This window comes from Eublepharis macularius, chromosome 6 (genome assembly GCF_028583425.1).
Source record: "Eublepharis macularius isolate TG4126 chromosome 6, MPM_Emac_v1.0, whole genome shotgun sequence".
NCBI lineage: Eukaryota > Metazoa > Chordata > Lepidosauria > Squamata > Eublepharidae > Eublepharis > Eublepharis macularius.
The window spans coordinates 91,938,081-91,954,886 of NC_072795.1; the positions used below are offsets into that span (position 1 = coordinate 91,938,081).

General features: G+C 39.9%; 1 protein-coding gene across 1 annotated transcript in view; it reads left to right on the forward strand.

Moving 5' to 3' along the window:
- DOCK1 (dedicator of cytokinesis 1) overlaps nt 1–16,806 on the forward strand; it is a 602,286-nt gene that overhangs the window by 536,862 nt on the left and 48,618 nt on the right. The window contains exons 43-45 of the mRNA XM_054984271.1: nt 2,808–2,892; nt 5,152–5,238; nt 13,423–13,599. Of these exons, the coding sequence (XP_054840246.1) occupies nt 2,808–2,892; nt 5,152–5,238; nt 13,423–13,599 (349 nt within the window). The remainder of the gene's footprint in view (nt 1–2,807; nt 2,893–5,151; nt 5,239–13,422; nt 13,600–16,806) is intronic.

Consider the following 16,806-nt stretch of genomic DNA (forward strand, 5'->3'; position numbering starts at 1 on the left):
CCTTCCCATGGAGTGAACCAAGTTTTTTAGTTCTGCAGCTGTTATAATGTGAAACCACATTTGAGTTATTGCTTCTATTAATTGCGGTTTATTGCAGGGTTGCTCCTCACTAACCAGTTTCTTTAGTTGGCTTCATAGATTTTCGATAGGGTTAAGGTCTGGGCTATTCCCAGGCCATTCCAACAGTGGAATATGATTATCTTGAAACCACTTTTTGCACACAGCAGCAACATGACATGGAGCTGAATCTTGTTGAAATATAAATGCTTAATTATCTTGGAAAAGATCACGTGTGGAAGGCTTCAGTTTGGGCTCCAGTATTTCATTTATGTATTTTTGGGCATTTATATTGCCATTTATCATGCAAATGGAAACACCTTTTGATGTCATTCTGCCCACACCTTTTGATGTCATACAACCCCATATCATAACACTAACTGGGTATTTCACGGTAGGTGTAATGCAATCAGGATGCAAATCTTCTCTGATTCTTCTTCTCACGTATTTTATGCCATCACTACCAAACAGGGAGATTTTGGTCTCATCACTCTAAATAATATTGTCCCATTGTTCCACTGTTCAGTTAACATGGGTTTTAGCCCAGTTTAATCTTTTCAACCTTTGTTTGAGATATAACAATGGTTTTTTTCGTGGAATTCTAGCATTAAGTCCAAATCCCTCCAGTCTGTGCCAAACAGTCCTTGCACTCAACTTCACATTGAATTGCGCCATTTCGTTCTGTATGATTTTCTTCTGTCACCTAGGCTCAGTCTCTCAATTCTTCTATCATCCCTTGCTTGTGTGCACCTTTTCCTGCCTTTACCAGTCTGGTTTTGTAGTGACTGAGTTGCCTTATACCTCTTCAAAAAATGCCTTTGGTTAAGTTTCCACCAATTTTTCTTCTAATTTCTTCATAACTGTAGCCTTGTTCGCTTAATAGTACTATTTTACATCGTTTTCTGGGTGCCATTTCTTTAATTTTATTATGTTTTACAAGCTCGCTAAATGAAAGAACACAAAACAAACCAACCAACTTGATAGCAATCACATAACACACTGACAAATGATCTCCTCTCAGCTCCAATACATGACATCAGTAGCTGAATCCTACTGTGACCTGATTGGCTCATTGCCAAAACAAGATGACACCTGATTGGCTCTCTAAAGACTCATGCTCACTGGCTACATTCAAATGAAGAAAAGCTACTTCATATCAACCTAAGCAAGTTATGCTTCCTTTTCCTGCTTATTTGGCTATAACATTTGATAGAATACAGATAATTGAACAAACTTTCTTGCGTTACATTCTTGATTAAATTATCCTTCCATTGATATATAATTTTATGGTATTGCTCCAAAAAAAGTGGTGTTATGAGCCATCAAACCTCAAAAATGCATTTTTTCCAAAAGGTGTCCACAATTTTGGCCACTAGTGTATATAGATATAATGGTATTTTAGTCCCGTTTTTAAAAAATGCAGGTTCCAGTGGTCCAGGGAAGGATATGTGGCCATTGCCAAGGTAATCTGCTGGGAAAACTGCCATGTGGAAGCCCTGTTGCCACTGCATTTTATCAGTAGCTATCTCAGCAACAGGGAAACCACTCAAGCATGTCCCTGTTTGGACACTACCCTGGTTAATAATGACTTGAAGAACTGCACCCAGAGTGTAAGTAACTACAGGAAAACAAGGTAGAATAAGGCATGAAGGAATTCGGTCCTAATGAGACATTACTTGTTCAGAGGGAAATGATGTGCTCACCATTACCCTTTCTATGTCCTCTTGTGTTCCTCAAATCCAGCAGCGTATTGCAGCATGCTGCACATTATATGCTGTTGACTGTTCAATAGTACAGGAGAAACAGTTTAACACAGTTCTCACTCTTCTATTCAGCCTACATTGCTGTGGTTGCTTTTGCTCCCAGCCATTAGAGAGGAATTTTGGGATACACAAAGAATCTGCTGAGGGTGGGGAAGGAAAGTCTGTTCCACCAACTCCTTTTGTGTTTTCTGTTAGATCCAAAAGTGACACATTGTATCTGAGGCTCTCTGCGTTAGATCCCCCCCTCCCCAGAAAGTGTACAAAACACTCCACATTTTAAAAACATCTCATTTATTCACTTCTCTTACTTAATCTTTGGTACATATAAGTATAGTCTCTTGTGCTGAAGGAAAATCTTATGCACAAATTGCATCTGATCTTACAAAGCCAAACTCCTTCCACCTGATGTGGAACACCTTTATGGCATACATGAATAAAGATTTGAAAATAACCTGCAGGCAACCACACATCTTTCATGGTAGATCAGATGAACCTCATGACCATCTTTGATAGATGCTTCTTGGTCGTTGTAAATAATAATCTGTGAGGCAATCAACAATAAGTTTCTTGCTGTGTTGGCTGTTGAACTGTAATATTTTTAAAAATTATTTTAAAACAATTTCACTTATGATATTTGTTACATTTTAAAGAGTAATGAGTAAATGTGCTAAAATCACTAACATAACTTTGTTTGGGCAGATTAAGGTAATGTTTTGGATTTATTTGCCAGACTTTAAGCCTTTCTTTTGCCTCCAGTCTATTTAATCAAAATTAGATTAATATTTTAGTCAATTGGAATCAGTGTATACATAAGAGTCATTTTAAAGAACTCTGCAGCTGCCATCATAGGGAGAGCTGTTCTGGAGAGAGCCCAGTAGCGGCTTGACTTGCTCAGATAGATATATTTATGTTAATTTTATGTACTTATTGTAATGCTTACACACAAAAAATGTATGCAACTGTATATTTTCTTTTTTTTTCTTCTAGTTTCTACAGGGTGAATGAGGTTCAGCGATTTGAATATTCACGACCGGTTCGAAAAGGAGAGAAAAACCCTGACAATGAATTTGCGGTAATTTTTATAGTTGTATTATGTAAAACAATGTTAAGCTGAAATACACATTATTGAGTTTCATAATAGCTAATTTATTCATTTTATTGGTAATTATGAAATAATTGAATATAGAGTATTATCTGTCCCACAAGAGGGCTGGAGTGGGGGTCAAGAGCAAAAACTCAGTACTAGGAGGGGTGAAAACCCCACCTCCCAGGGTAACGGGAGCCACCACAGTAGTATAATTAAGAAGAGTGCAAGAAATTACAAATATAGAAGTTGCATGAGATGGAAAAGGAAATAACAAAACTACATAAATACTCTAAAATACTGTACAGCTTTGGTTCCCTAACACAGATGTTACCTTATCAGGCTAGTCCAAGTAGAACTCCAAAGTCCAAAATCCAGAAATAAGAGTCCTGGACTGACACCTGTCCTGGAAGTCCGGTCAAGAGAGCAAAATAGCATGTAAGCAGCAGATAAACCACCAGCAACACTTAACAGCACAAACTAGAACAAAGACCCTTGCTTTAAGCCAGGCTGCCTGCAGTGTGCCCTGATTCTGCTTGACCAATTGATGGGTGTTACTAGGACACGTGACCATGTTCCTCTGCAGCTGTAGCATATTCACGATCAAAGCAACTTACCCTCACCCAGGGTTCCTAACACTAATGAGATGAAAGGTGAGTGCAGAACTCCCTCCTGGTTTCTGGCTGTTTAGCTTTCTGATTCCATGAGCTGCATGTGCTTTAACTCAATCTCATACCATATCTCTCTGGAAACTACAAAGTCATAGTGACTGTACTTTTCCAGAGATTGGTATTCTGTAGCCTAACGAGGCCTAAAAACCTGAACCAAGATTGGAAAAGTCAAGAAATGGACTAGGAAAAGACAGTTTCTTGGCATAATCAGTACCAAAAATTGGATTCATTAGCCTGGACATGTGTTGGATCTAAAGTTAAATACTTTCAAGGCCACCCAAGCAGTGTTACACCATAAACTCTGCTTAGAGCGGCACTGTTAGTCACTTAGGCTGAAATCCAAAGGACACTTTCCTGGGAGTAAACCCAATTGAATAACATGTTTTCTGTGTAAATCTGCTCAGTGTGAGAAGACAATGGATCTGCAAACCCTGAAGATACTATTTTAGGTCAACTAAAGTTGAAGTACATTAATGTAGGGATTCTAGTCATGGAGGTTCGCTTTTGTATTTGAGTAGGTTAATCTCATGGTCAGTAAAATCCAGCCTTTATTTTTCAGCTGCCATATATCAGTGTCTATTAATATGAGTGTTCCTTTTCATTTATGACTACCATGAAGTCCGAGGCTTTCAGTTCTTCTTTTGCCAAAGACCAGACTTTATTAAGAGCATTTTTCTAGAGCCTCTCTCCAGATATCTCTACAGATCTTAAACCATATCTTAATAGATATAGGATGGTATGTTTTCTTAACCAGCAAATTCTTTTTTTTTCTCTTTAGTCTTAGCATGACAATGGAATGAGTTGATAAAGAACAAATAAATCTAAATACTAGGAGGAAGGGCCAGGAGCCTTTGAAAGGATTGCCAAGGAAACTTAGTCAACATACTATGAAGTGTATAGGAATTGTGAAAACTTATTACAATTATCACCTTCCACATTTGAACATTAGAATTTATGTCTGATTTATTACAGGTATTTGGTATAGATGGCAGAATCACAGTAGTATTGTGATAGGTCATGGTAAATCAAACTACTCATCTATTTCCACAAAGAAATTAGTAATATTAGCTTGCTCTTAGTTTTTATACTCACCGTCTGAGCCACTCACGTTGACACAACTAGCACAGCTAAATATGTCTTAATATTGCTTGCTTGCCCAAAACTGATCAAATGTACGTTATGTAGAGACCAGTGAAGTAACTTGTACATGAAGGAAGATTCTTTTTTACCTGTCTTCTAGACTGCAGCCCAGCGTTGCTTTGAGTAGTGCTTCTGAAGTTCATGGGGCTTGCAAAAACAATTTGTAAGATAGAATATACCTGAATTGCACATGTGCAAGTCCTTAACCATATATTAAGAAGCTGACTGCAAAGTACTTTATTATCAGTTTTATTAAGCTAGACACAAGGATTCCTCAGGCTCATAAGGTACTCTGTTAGATTTGTCTGATGATCTTTTTAAAAAAAATGTAGCGTGTGGATAGGGATTTTGTGATGATAGAAATATAAATTATGTCAAGCTGAAGGCTACCAATCTGCTAATATTCTACTTCAAACCTTTTCTCTTAAATTTTCAGAATATGTGGATTGAGAGAACCATTTATGTGACGGGATATAAACTACCAGGGATTTTAAGATGGTTTGAAGTCAAATCAGTTTTTATGGTAAGATCAGTTCAGATAGTTGCTATTTTTTTAAAGTATATAAATATGTTTGTTGATGCTTATGTTCAATGGTGTTGACTGTCTGGCTTAAATTCATTTGTTCTCCTTCAGGAAACTTTTTGTAAATAGTAGGTTTGCCTGGTTACTATTCTGTGATTAATCACAGGATCTGTGGGTTAATTTCCTAGTGATTTTGATCTTCTAATCCTTCTTGATTTTATAACCTTTTATTACATAGAATGCCAGCCTCCTCTTCTACGTATTTGTGTTGGAAACAAACCATCATTTTTTTTAATCAGACTCTTAGATGTCACAGCAAAAAGCCACTAATTAATACTTTACATTTGAGATTAATTTTTTCAGCTGTACTGTCACTGCTGAACAAAACAAAACACTCTTCTGGGGGGCAAGAACTCTTGCATTCCGGGTAAAATACCAGTATTCTCTAGCTAACCATATGCTCAGAGACTGAGGAAACAACGTTTCTAGCCATACAGGGTGTTAACCAAGAAGTCAGCCCTCCAAGATATGCCACCTTCAGACTGAATACTGCAAAAACAGTTAACTGGTAGCTGGACCAAATAAACCAGTTCACTGGAATCAGGTTGAAGCCCCCAAACCCAATAACACCACCAAGAATATAATTAATATATTAAGAATTTTGCAAAACATTACATATACAGAAATGGTGCAAGACAGAAAAGAAAACAATAAAGTTTACCTTACTAGAACCTAAAATGCTTGGCAGATTTCTGCTGCCTAATAAGCCAGATATTACCTTGTCAAGTAGGACAGAACTCCAGGGCCAATAATAGTACAACTGCTGGTCCAAAGTGCCTAAGAGCTGACACCCCAAACTGGATGCCAGTTCAAGAACAAAACACCAACTCAGAATCCCATTTTTATCTCTGCAACATGGACTGACTAGTAGGGCCACTCAGGGTGTTGCTAAAACACGCTGTTACCTAAATAGGAGGTCTCTTAATGAGTTGGGGGAATTAGCTTAAAGGAGTCAAGCAAGAGAAAGTAACTGGGATTCTCCACCTACGTGTACAGAGATTATTCTCTTAGAGAACTCACAAAATAAAGCAAGCAGATGTTCAAACGAAAGGGTTTTTTTTCATTAAAGAGAAATAAAAGGGTAAATGTACAGAAATCATACACAGCACACTTAAAAAAGCTAAAGAAGAAAATTAGGGAGGAAAAAGAGAGAAAGCAGCTTCAGAGAAGATGATAGTTACCAGTCTTGAAGATAGGGGTCCACAGAGGCAGCAGTTAAATGACCAGCATTGGGAACTGGATTCTATTGGCATTTTGGAAATATTAGCAGAAGCTGTGGTTGGATCCTGTCACTATATTGAAAATTTTAGTGGAAGCTGTGTGGTGGAGTGGGTTTTGCTCTTCCTAACACTTGGTTTTGTTGATCAAAATGGGCACATGGCACTATTATTACCTCTCAAAGGAAAAAAAGAGACGTATCCCATCTTCTGTCCATTGTGTCCCTTTTATGGCTAATAACAGCAAAGGATTACACTTAGGGCTGTCCCTTGAAAGGCATGAACCTGCCACAGTTATCTATGCACTGATCTCATACAGGTTGAACTATTGAAATGCATTCTGTATGAGGCTGCCTATGAAGGCTGTCTGAATGCTTCTGCAGGTTCAAAATGCAGTTTCTAAACAGTAAATAGATACTAGATATAGAAGTCATATCCAGGAGCAACGCTGCCACCTGCTCTGGACTCAGTGCCTCCCCTCCCAGAGCTCCCAACCATCCAAGGCCCCACCATAACTGTGTTCCACTCACCCAATGCAGCAGATAGGGATGCCAGATCCACCTACCCTCCCAGTGGGAGGGCGAGGGACCCAGCACTTCACAACAACAAAAATAGAAGGGACCGAAACCTGTGGATGGATGGATCCAGAACACACACACGCTTCCTGGTAGCTGGGGAGCCCACTTAGAGGGCAAAATGCTCCCTGAGGCAAGCTGATGTCTTCACCCCCAAAACAATTACTTAATGAGTTGTCTGGAGGTTGGACAGTAAGTTGAGAGAGGTTTGATTGGTCCTATCTGAGGTGGACTATAGATGAAAAAGTGTTTGATGACTCTGTAAGTACCAGATGGGAAAAGCTACCAGGTTTCGTGAATAGCTTGATTAGGGTAAGCAGGTGTGGGGAAGTGAGATCGAGCATTGACGAGATAAGTCAGGAGTTTCTTTGGAGACTTCATTATCTTAGGTTAATGTGTTTCACTCTGAGGTGTGGGGGACGGGGGGGTTAGTCAGCCACTCTGACTCACACTCTGGCAATTTTCGAGCCTCCTGCCTGACTGGCATCCACTCTGGGTCAGGCAGTACCTTTTGCTTATAATATATCAGGAAGGGTGTTTATGATATTCCATCTATAAATTGCCCTCATAACAGTGTGGAGTGGTCGGACTGCTAATAACATGATCATGCCTCTATGCAGCTAAGACTTATTCCCTAATCAGAGCCTATCCCCTACCTGAGTTGCTCTCTAATGAGATGGAATACAGGGAACAAACCTTCTTCTCCAGTTATCTTTGATGATCTACTCGCACCAAGGTTTGGCAAGCACCATATCTAAGCTTGTTTCTTTTTTTCTCTTCTATCATTTTTATGGGGAAACTTACAAACAAAAAGTAATTATTTTAAGAATATATCAGTTGCTGTTTCAAAGTCACATAATGAGATTTTTAAAAAATAAGCTGAAAATATAAAAAAATGAAATGTATAGCTGCATTCAGATTGACAATAAATTGAACAGTTTCTTGCTTTCTATGGTATAAAATGTAACAAAATGTGAGCCCATTCAGTTCCATGCAGGTACTTTCTGCATGGAACTGTTTAGCTCCACACTTGGCATCCCATACTGCAGAAATGGTCCAGATAATGTTTTTGCATAAACCTTTTTGTAATCAAGGGTTAAGGAGCATACTACCACTGCACAATTTAATAATGCAAGAAGAGAGGATAATTTTTGACCTCCTATGGATGATGTTACAAAAGTTGGATAGCTATTCCTGAATAATTTTATCAGATGAAAGCTAGCAACAAAATTGACTATTCTTGAATGTAATTATGCAATTCTAAGTTTTAATTCCTGATGCAAATACTGACAGTCCTTTAAAAATCAGATGAAATATGTCATTTTTAAACATGTTGCAAGGGATAGCTGGAAGGGCGAAGCATGAATTGTTGTATATAGCTTATTGCATATGCTTCATATACTATGAATTGTTGATATAGTTATTGCATATGCTTCATTTTTAAATTAAAAATTCTGCTAGTTCCATTCTGACAGTGGCTCCCTGTCTGTGTTGTGGATATACGAACAGATAAAGCTGCAGAATAACAAGTATTACTGAAGAAATGTATGATTTGTTATGGTTAGTGTGAGTAAATAAAATGGATACTCCTGGCTTATATTGTTGATGAGCTAGAACTGTGCTGTACAGCTCTCCACCTCCTGTGGTTTAAGACTTTACCTAAATCTCTGCTAAACTGTTGTAGCCAGATAATGTATAAGTAATACAATAATGATCACCTCTTTCAGAACTTGAAACTCTGGTTTGCAGAAGTGTGTCATTTAGGTTAGCCAAAGTTGCCCTATGAAGCTTCAGTTGTATTTATAATATCTATGCTAACAAAGTATGTAAGATGCTGCTGTAACTTACTGATGAAGCAGTTGGGTTGTGTGAATCAGCACTACATTGGTATGAATCCCACTACTATCATGAGCTCAGCAGGTGGCCTTGGGTAAGCTACTCTTCTCAGCCCCAGCTCTCCAGCTGTATTGTGGGAATAATGAGAACACTGACTTTGTTCACCATTCTGATCTAGAACCAGGTTTGATTCCCCACTCCTCCACTTGAAGCCAGCTGGGTGACCTTGGGTGAGTCACAGCTTCTAGGAGCTCTCTCAGCCCCACCCACCACACAGGGTGTTCGTTGTGGGAATAATAATAACATACTTTGTAAACCGCTCTGAGTGGGTGTTAAGTTGTCCTGAAGGGTGGTATATAAATCAAATGTTATTATTATTAGATATAAGAGCAGTTGTTGTTGTTGTTTATTTTCAGAATTTATATCCTGCCTCTCTGTCCAATCAGGGTCACCAAAGTGGCTAACAATTAAAACAGCACAATAAAATTAATCATAATTCACCAATTAAAAACAAAGCTAAAATACATTTATAAAAAAGAGGATGGCTAATTAAAAAACAAGGACTGAAGGGAACACTGAGAGAATGCTGGATCAAAAAGGCTCCCACTGGTGGAAGACCATGATAAGGGAGTTCCATAGTGGATGAAATTCCATAATGATGATTATGATGATGACTGATATTAATAACTAGTAATAGTAACTGTTTTATATACCACCCTTCAGGACAACTTAACACGCACTTAGAGTGGTTTACAAAGTATCTTATACATTTGGAACCATGACTGAGGTGGCCCTCTCTTAAGTTGCACCCGACGTTATCTCAAAAAACAAAGGCGTTTGAAACAGGCTTCAGATGATGCGGATTTCGTTCACAGCAGTTAACTCTAACAATGCCAAATTTTCTGGTAGTATGGTTAAACAAAGCCTTACTTTTGGATGGAAAATAATCTTTGCTTTGATATTTTCCACCATCCTGAAACAGGAAGGTCTGTCTTGGAAAGTGTCCATTACTATTTGGGTGTGGGGGGAGGAAGGCAGGAAGTGCTGACAGAATCAGTCTGCCGTCTGGGTAAGAGAAGAGTCTCAGAGAGTTCTAGAAAACCAGAGAAGCTAACGAAAGAATCTCTTGGACAAAACCAAGCAAAAAAGTAGGGTAGCATAAAGAGAAGTCACGACAGAGGGAGCTATGAGGAAAAATTGAACTGTAACTTCCAAATATTTTTAGATAGCTAACATAAGCAGGATCCAATGACCTGAGAGCAGGATGAAGTACTGTAAATGGTATGGAGTTTAACAGAAGATTTAAATTATGACAGTAGAGCATTTAGTAAGCAGTCTTCAGAACCAAGGCTATAATGCAGTTGTAACTGTGATGGACACCAGTCCAAAAGTCATTGGTACAAGATCTAACAATTCAATGTACTTCTGAAGGCAGTGTTTCCTTTCTTCTTGTTGGATTACAAACCATACTGTACAACTTGGTTCTGGAATTCCCTGCCAGATATACTCTGTGACCTTGATGGCTGTTCTTTCAGTGACCTAGTAGATCTGTGGAACAGCGGGTTAATCTTACCTCAACCCTCCCACCCATACACATTCTACACATTCTCTACCTTACTTTGTCTGCATAGGTCTTCCTAGGAACCTGATACATAAGAAGCAAGAGAGAGTAATGATATGAAATAATGTTGATATAATTGGACAATTTAATAAGACTGAGGAGATGGAGGAGGGTGAGAAGCAGGAATTAGGTGAAACTTAGAGGGAGACATTGCCAAATTATCACAGGATTCTGGATGATTGAAAATAAAAGGAAAAAAATTGGGAGGAGGAACTTTGAATTATATATCTACCGTGTGTGGGCTAAGGTTTCCATCTCTTCAAGAGGAGAAAAGTGATCACTGCTTAATTGAGAATATTAACATAAATGTATGTAATCTAAAATTCCCTGTTGCCTAGCTTTGAGTCTCACATGACAAATTACTTCCAAATGACAAAAAATTGTGATCAAGCAAATTCAAAAGCTTAGTGTCAGCACACGAGAGAGTATCTGCATCCACTGATTTATGCAGCATGGTCTTGTATATGTTAGAATTCATATGAATTTAATGGTCAGTATACTGAAATTTCTTCCATAGAGCACATTCACCTGAAGGGATGAAAAACATGCAGATGTTGGCAACATGAACAGAAAATTGGACATACTGTCCAGTTAATACACCAGTCTCCAAGTGATAGAGAATATGTGGGGATTTCATGTGCTGAATATTGAATATACATTTTGTAGAAAATAAGCAACCAGACCATGTATAAAATACTGTGCTTATACTTTCTCATTGTGCACTTTCTTCCAATATGGGACTAACTGAAATGTTTTAAAAATATGTTTAAAACATTTATCATTATTTCAGTGACACCATGAACTCTGACTGGGCAATATGAAATGCCATTCATTTGTGCATGTTTTCCATGATGTCTGATTTGTTCAGTGGCTGGTATTTACACACACTTCACTTTAACTAGAGCATATGCGCATTGGTATATAGAAATAGATTTCTTTATACACTGAGGAAGCGGTAGCATCAGTGTATGTCGCTTCTGTCTATCACACATTTATCCTACCCTTTTTCCAATGAGCTAAGCAAGAGATAACATCATTTTCCATTTTATCTTCAAACTTTGTGAAGTAGGATAGAGAAAGTGACTGGATCACATGAATTTCATGACTCAGTGAAGATTTGAACCCAGCTGTTCCTGGTACTGGTTTTTTACCCATGTTTAAACTCTTTATCCCCCTTGTGGTTCATGTTCAAATTTTAGATACAGCAAATTCAGCACTGAGTAGGAAAGACTACCAAATGGTTAAGTTCACATTGGTTGACAAAGATAACAGAGCTGTTTGGCATGTTACTTTCCATTCCAAAATAATACATAAAACACACTTTTTAAAATGATAATTAAAGCAGGTTAGATGTAATCAGAGTGCAGGTGTAGGAGTGACGATTAGAAAGATTTGATTATAAGTGCCTCTCAGAAATGTGTTAAGCTACTGATAGCTAGATAGAAGCGTTCTTATGTAAAGGTTATGCAAATTACTGTAATCAAATACCAACTTGCATTTTTAATACATTCCAATTAACCCTTTAACTTTTCTATTCTGCCACTGCATTTGTTTCAAAACAGCTCTGGTATGAACATGTCAGAGCTTTTGACAAACATCCCCACCCAAGCTGCATGGCAAGCTACTTCTGAACTCTTCTGAGCTTCAAAATCAACCTGTCATTGATGAGCAACTCTGCTGCGTATGTGGATGCAGCTCATGAGACATCCTGGATCCCTTTAATCAAAGGGCTTCCAAATTACTGTCATGCTGAAGTGGGAAGGCATGGACCCTTTCTGCTAAAATCCTAAGTCCATAGAACTGACAACCTGTCTAACTAAACTACATTGCATTGGCTACACTCCTTAGTCTATGAACTACATATCAAAGTATGGGTGCAGCCATAAGATACCTATAGTGATAATTCCAAATAGGTAGCCATGTTAGTCTGTAATAGCATAATAAGACATGAGCCCAGTGGCACCCTAAAGACTAACAACATTTAGTCAGATGGTGCTGAAGTCAGCTTTGACTCATGACCACTTACAGAGAAATACATTTTGTTAGTCTTAGAGTGGAACTACAAGTGACAAAAGGCACAGGTTGGACACTTGTCAGCTTCCCTCAAGTTTTGATGGGAAATGTAGGCAGCTTGATGGAATGTTGGACAAGTGACAGTTGAAAAGACCATTGGACAGAAGTCAGAGAGCCAAGCTGCAAGACTAGGATGCCTACATTTCCCATCAAAACTTGAGGGAAGCTGACAAGTGTCCAATCTGTGCCTTTTGTCACTTGTAGTTCCGCTCTTAGAGGTGCTGATGGACTCTTATTGAGATAATATTATGTTATACATACTTTCAAAAGTTTAAAAAAATCAACTTTGAAGCAAATGGGAGGAGCCATAATTCCTGTTAATGGATGGACAAATATAGGCATTGGGTGTGGAAGATCTCATGGGAGTTCATAGAAGAAGATGGAGGAGAAGTGGCGATAGAGTGGGTTGGGGGCTCAGCTGGGTGTTGTCCCATCTATGCTTTAAATTATCCTCTACCCTGACACTTTGGGTTTAAAAGTTTAAACTGAATATTCAGTACTTAAATTGAAGGAGACATTTTCCCTGTATGCACACATAGATAAAATATTTGTGTGTCTATAGTTTTACAGTGTGGAATTTGTATCCATTGTAAGAATAACTGTAAAGAACAGAACTGCCAAAACGGATACAAGTACCAGTTATTTGTGGCTCGCTTACTCATGCCAAAATGAAATTACACTAATATTTTTTCTCTTTTCAGATCTGCAGTTTTCAATTGACAGACCTGATGAGCATTAAACCAATATGGTTACTATAATGATCTATTTTCAATAATGTTATGTATTCATGCTGTTCTCTCAGGTTGAAATCAGCCCACTTGAAAATGCGATAGAAACCATGCAGTTAACAAATGATAAAATCAACAATATGGTTCAGCAGCATTTGAATGACCCAAATCTACCTATTAATCCTCTGTCTATGCTACTAAATGGCATTGTGGATCCTGCAGTCATGGGTGGCTTCACCAACTATGAAAAGGTATGTTGGTTCATTTTCTCTTTGAGTATTAATTACTGTGATAGTGCCCTAAAGGCAGGAAACATAGAACTGATAAATACTGACAGAGCGTCTAATTATTTATCCATAAGAATGTCTAAACAATGAAGACACGTTGTTTTAAAAATTGATTTTCAACAGATTATTTCCTTTTAGATGAATTGTTTTGAATCATTAATCTAAATATTTGTGAAAACGTGCCTCTTGTTTAACATTATTTTTCAACCAGGCAAAATATGCATCAAGCTACTCCCTTACAATCAATGAAATGGGGCTTTGCTTTTGATCTGCTCTTCAAGCTTTCCGTTGTTCCTTCATAGAGCATACTTTTTACTTCTGAATTGTCTGTTGCATTGGGCCAACAATTGTCAGGTGTACTTTGGAAGCATTGGATAGTTGTGGGTCCAGTGGCTGGGGTAGGGGGTGGGGTGGGGTGGGACAGTGGAAACAAAGACCCAGAGACAGCATTACTAAAAAAAAAAGTGGAAAGGCCACAACGGTATTAATTGCAGCTGTTGGAACCTTGATGCAGTATAGCGCATGGATCCAAGCATCAGCCAATCTGTCTGACAACCTATGATCACCCTCTCCCCTCCCATCCCACTTGCTCTTTTTGGCGGGGGGATGGTGGGAAGAGCGGATGTGGGATTCTATATGGGCGCAAACCTCTATGTGGCTGCCCCCGCCATCTGAGATTGAGAATATTCTGACAACTCCTCAGACAGACTTGTCCCCACAATGCCTCACCCCCAGAATCCCTTAAGGGGATCCCCAAAGGATCCAAGCTCATTGCTAAAATTACCGCACATCACCAAAGCTTCTAAAGCTGCAACCAAATCCAAAGCCAATCCTGTACGCCAGGCAACTAAAAGTCATGTCCCCAGTTTGACAGATGGACCCCATCAGGAGAGAATAATGGCTCCAGCCTAAAGAACATAACTGGATGAAGGATTAGTCAGCATCTGTATGCCTCCACAAAACATCCAACAGTCCTCGCATATCGGACCCACGTCCCAACAACCCTGCCAGAGAGAAATGCCATTAAAATTGGCCAGGAAGGAGAGCCAAGTTCTGAGGTCCTCCATCATGCTTCGAGTTAAACAAATATGGTGATGTGGGGAGGATGCCTCTGAAGTAGACCTGGGAAGGTGAGTGCAGAAGGCTCACCCAAGGGACACAACTCAGCAGGTGAAATGGAGGTGACCAGTGAAGGACAGCAATTCCAAGAGAGTGCATTTACAACAGGAGAGGTTCTGTGAAATAAGCTCTCTAAGGGCCTTTAGTTCATCATTGGGTTGGCAGGCTGTCCCAGACACAGAGTCTGGCTTGATACCCAGGTAGACTAACTGGATGGCCACGCTTCAGTTTTCTCTTGTGCTACCAGGACCCCAACTCATCCAGCAAGGCTGGAAGGCTGCCAAGCAGTCAACACAGGCTGTGCAGCCTATGGCACCCACAAACAAGACGTCGTCTAAGTAATGCATGATGTGGGAGCACTCAGTCTGGTCCTTTGTGTCTTATTCTGAAAGCGGAACTACAAGTGACAAAAGGGACAGATTGGACACTTGTCAGCTTCCCTCAAGCTTTGATGGGAAATGTAGGCATCCTACTCTTGCAGCTTGGCTCTCCGACTGCTGTCCAATGGTCTTTTCAACTGTCACTTGTCCAACTTTCCGCCAAGCTGCCTACATTTCCCATCAAAACTTGAGGGAAGCTGACAAGTGTCCAACCTGTGCCTTTTGTCACTTGTAGTTCTGCTCTAAGACAGTGCCGAGTGTTTCACAGGTGGCACAAGCTACTGAGCACCTGATGTACTTATTGTCATTGGATTTAAAAGCCAGCAGGCAAAAATTGAGAGGGTGCATCAGCAGCAGCCAGAAAGCTCAGAATGTTACACTTGATTGTAAGGGCACCAGTGTCACAGGACCTAATGAGGTTTAACAGAACAGAATAGGAGGAATAGTTTCATTGACTGAAGAGCACTGAGGTAAAATAGGTGATGAATGAGTTGATACTGTCCCAGGGTTTTCTTGGGAACTATCCCCAAGGGGGATACATGAAGGTTTAGGAGAGGGGGTAAGTGCCAAAGGGGCCAGCAGTGACGCCTGCAGCATATTCTTTAGCAATTTTGACAGTCACAGTTTTGGGCATGTCACTGGCAGATTTCAAGTTGCCAGAAATTAAGGGAACCCAAGGGCCTGTAAAGGGGATGCAAAGCCCATAACTGAAACCCACCCAGTGGTGACTCTGTTGTGATAGCACGCCAGGAGGGGGAGAATGGCCTTCCTCCTCATGGGGGTGTTTGCTAGCCTCATCGCTGTGCCTGGATCACTACTCTCCCAGGGTGGAGGAAGAAACGAAAGAAATATTGGGCCCTGGCACAGCCACCAAAATAACAACAACAACAACAACAACAACAATAATAACCAATTTATATACCGCCCTTCAAGACAACTTGATGCCCACTCAGAGCGTTTTACAAAGTATGTCATTATTATCCCCACAACAAACACCCTGTGAGGTGGGTGGGGCTGAGAGAGCTCTAGAGAGCTGTGACAAGTCCAAGGTCACCTAGCTGGCTTAAAGTGAAGGCGTGGGGAATCAAACCCGGCTCCCCAGATTAGAATCCCGTGCTCTTAACCACTACACCAAACTGGCTCTCAGTGGTTCCCACTGGTTCCCTGCACTCTTCTTCTCACTGCTAATCCCAGCTGCAGGCAACTGCACCACTAGGAAGATGCCTTCCCCTTCTGTCGGACTTCAGCCAAACACCTCCTTGCTCTTTTCTCCTCACGCAGTTTCTTTGCTCCTCTTCTGCCTTCGCTCATTTCCTGTGTTCTGTTTTTGAAGTCTTCTGTCCTTGTCCAAAGTTTGAGTCGACTGAATGCTGGTGGCGCAGTCAGTTCCACAGTTTATTCCCCACGAGTGAACTAGAGAGAAGCCTTTGCCTTCCTGATCTGGCTTCTGGGGCTTGCCCCTAGTGTCAGGTGCTTAGCATCACCAGTCATACCCAGCAACACCCTGCTGTTATGATTTATGTTCTGGTTATGGTTAAATGCTGAAGCTATTCTTTGACTGGACTGCAAATATTACTCGCCTTGTCTTTCGGACCTGCGATATGAAACTATACAAGGGAGGTTTTCTTCCTGCTGTTGGCTAACTCTCTCCTTAATCTGGGAAGAGGCGCCT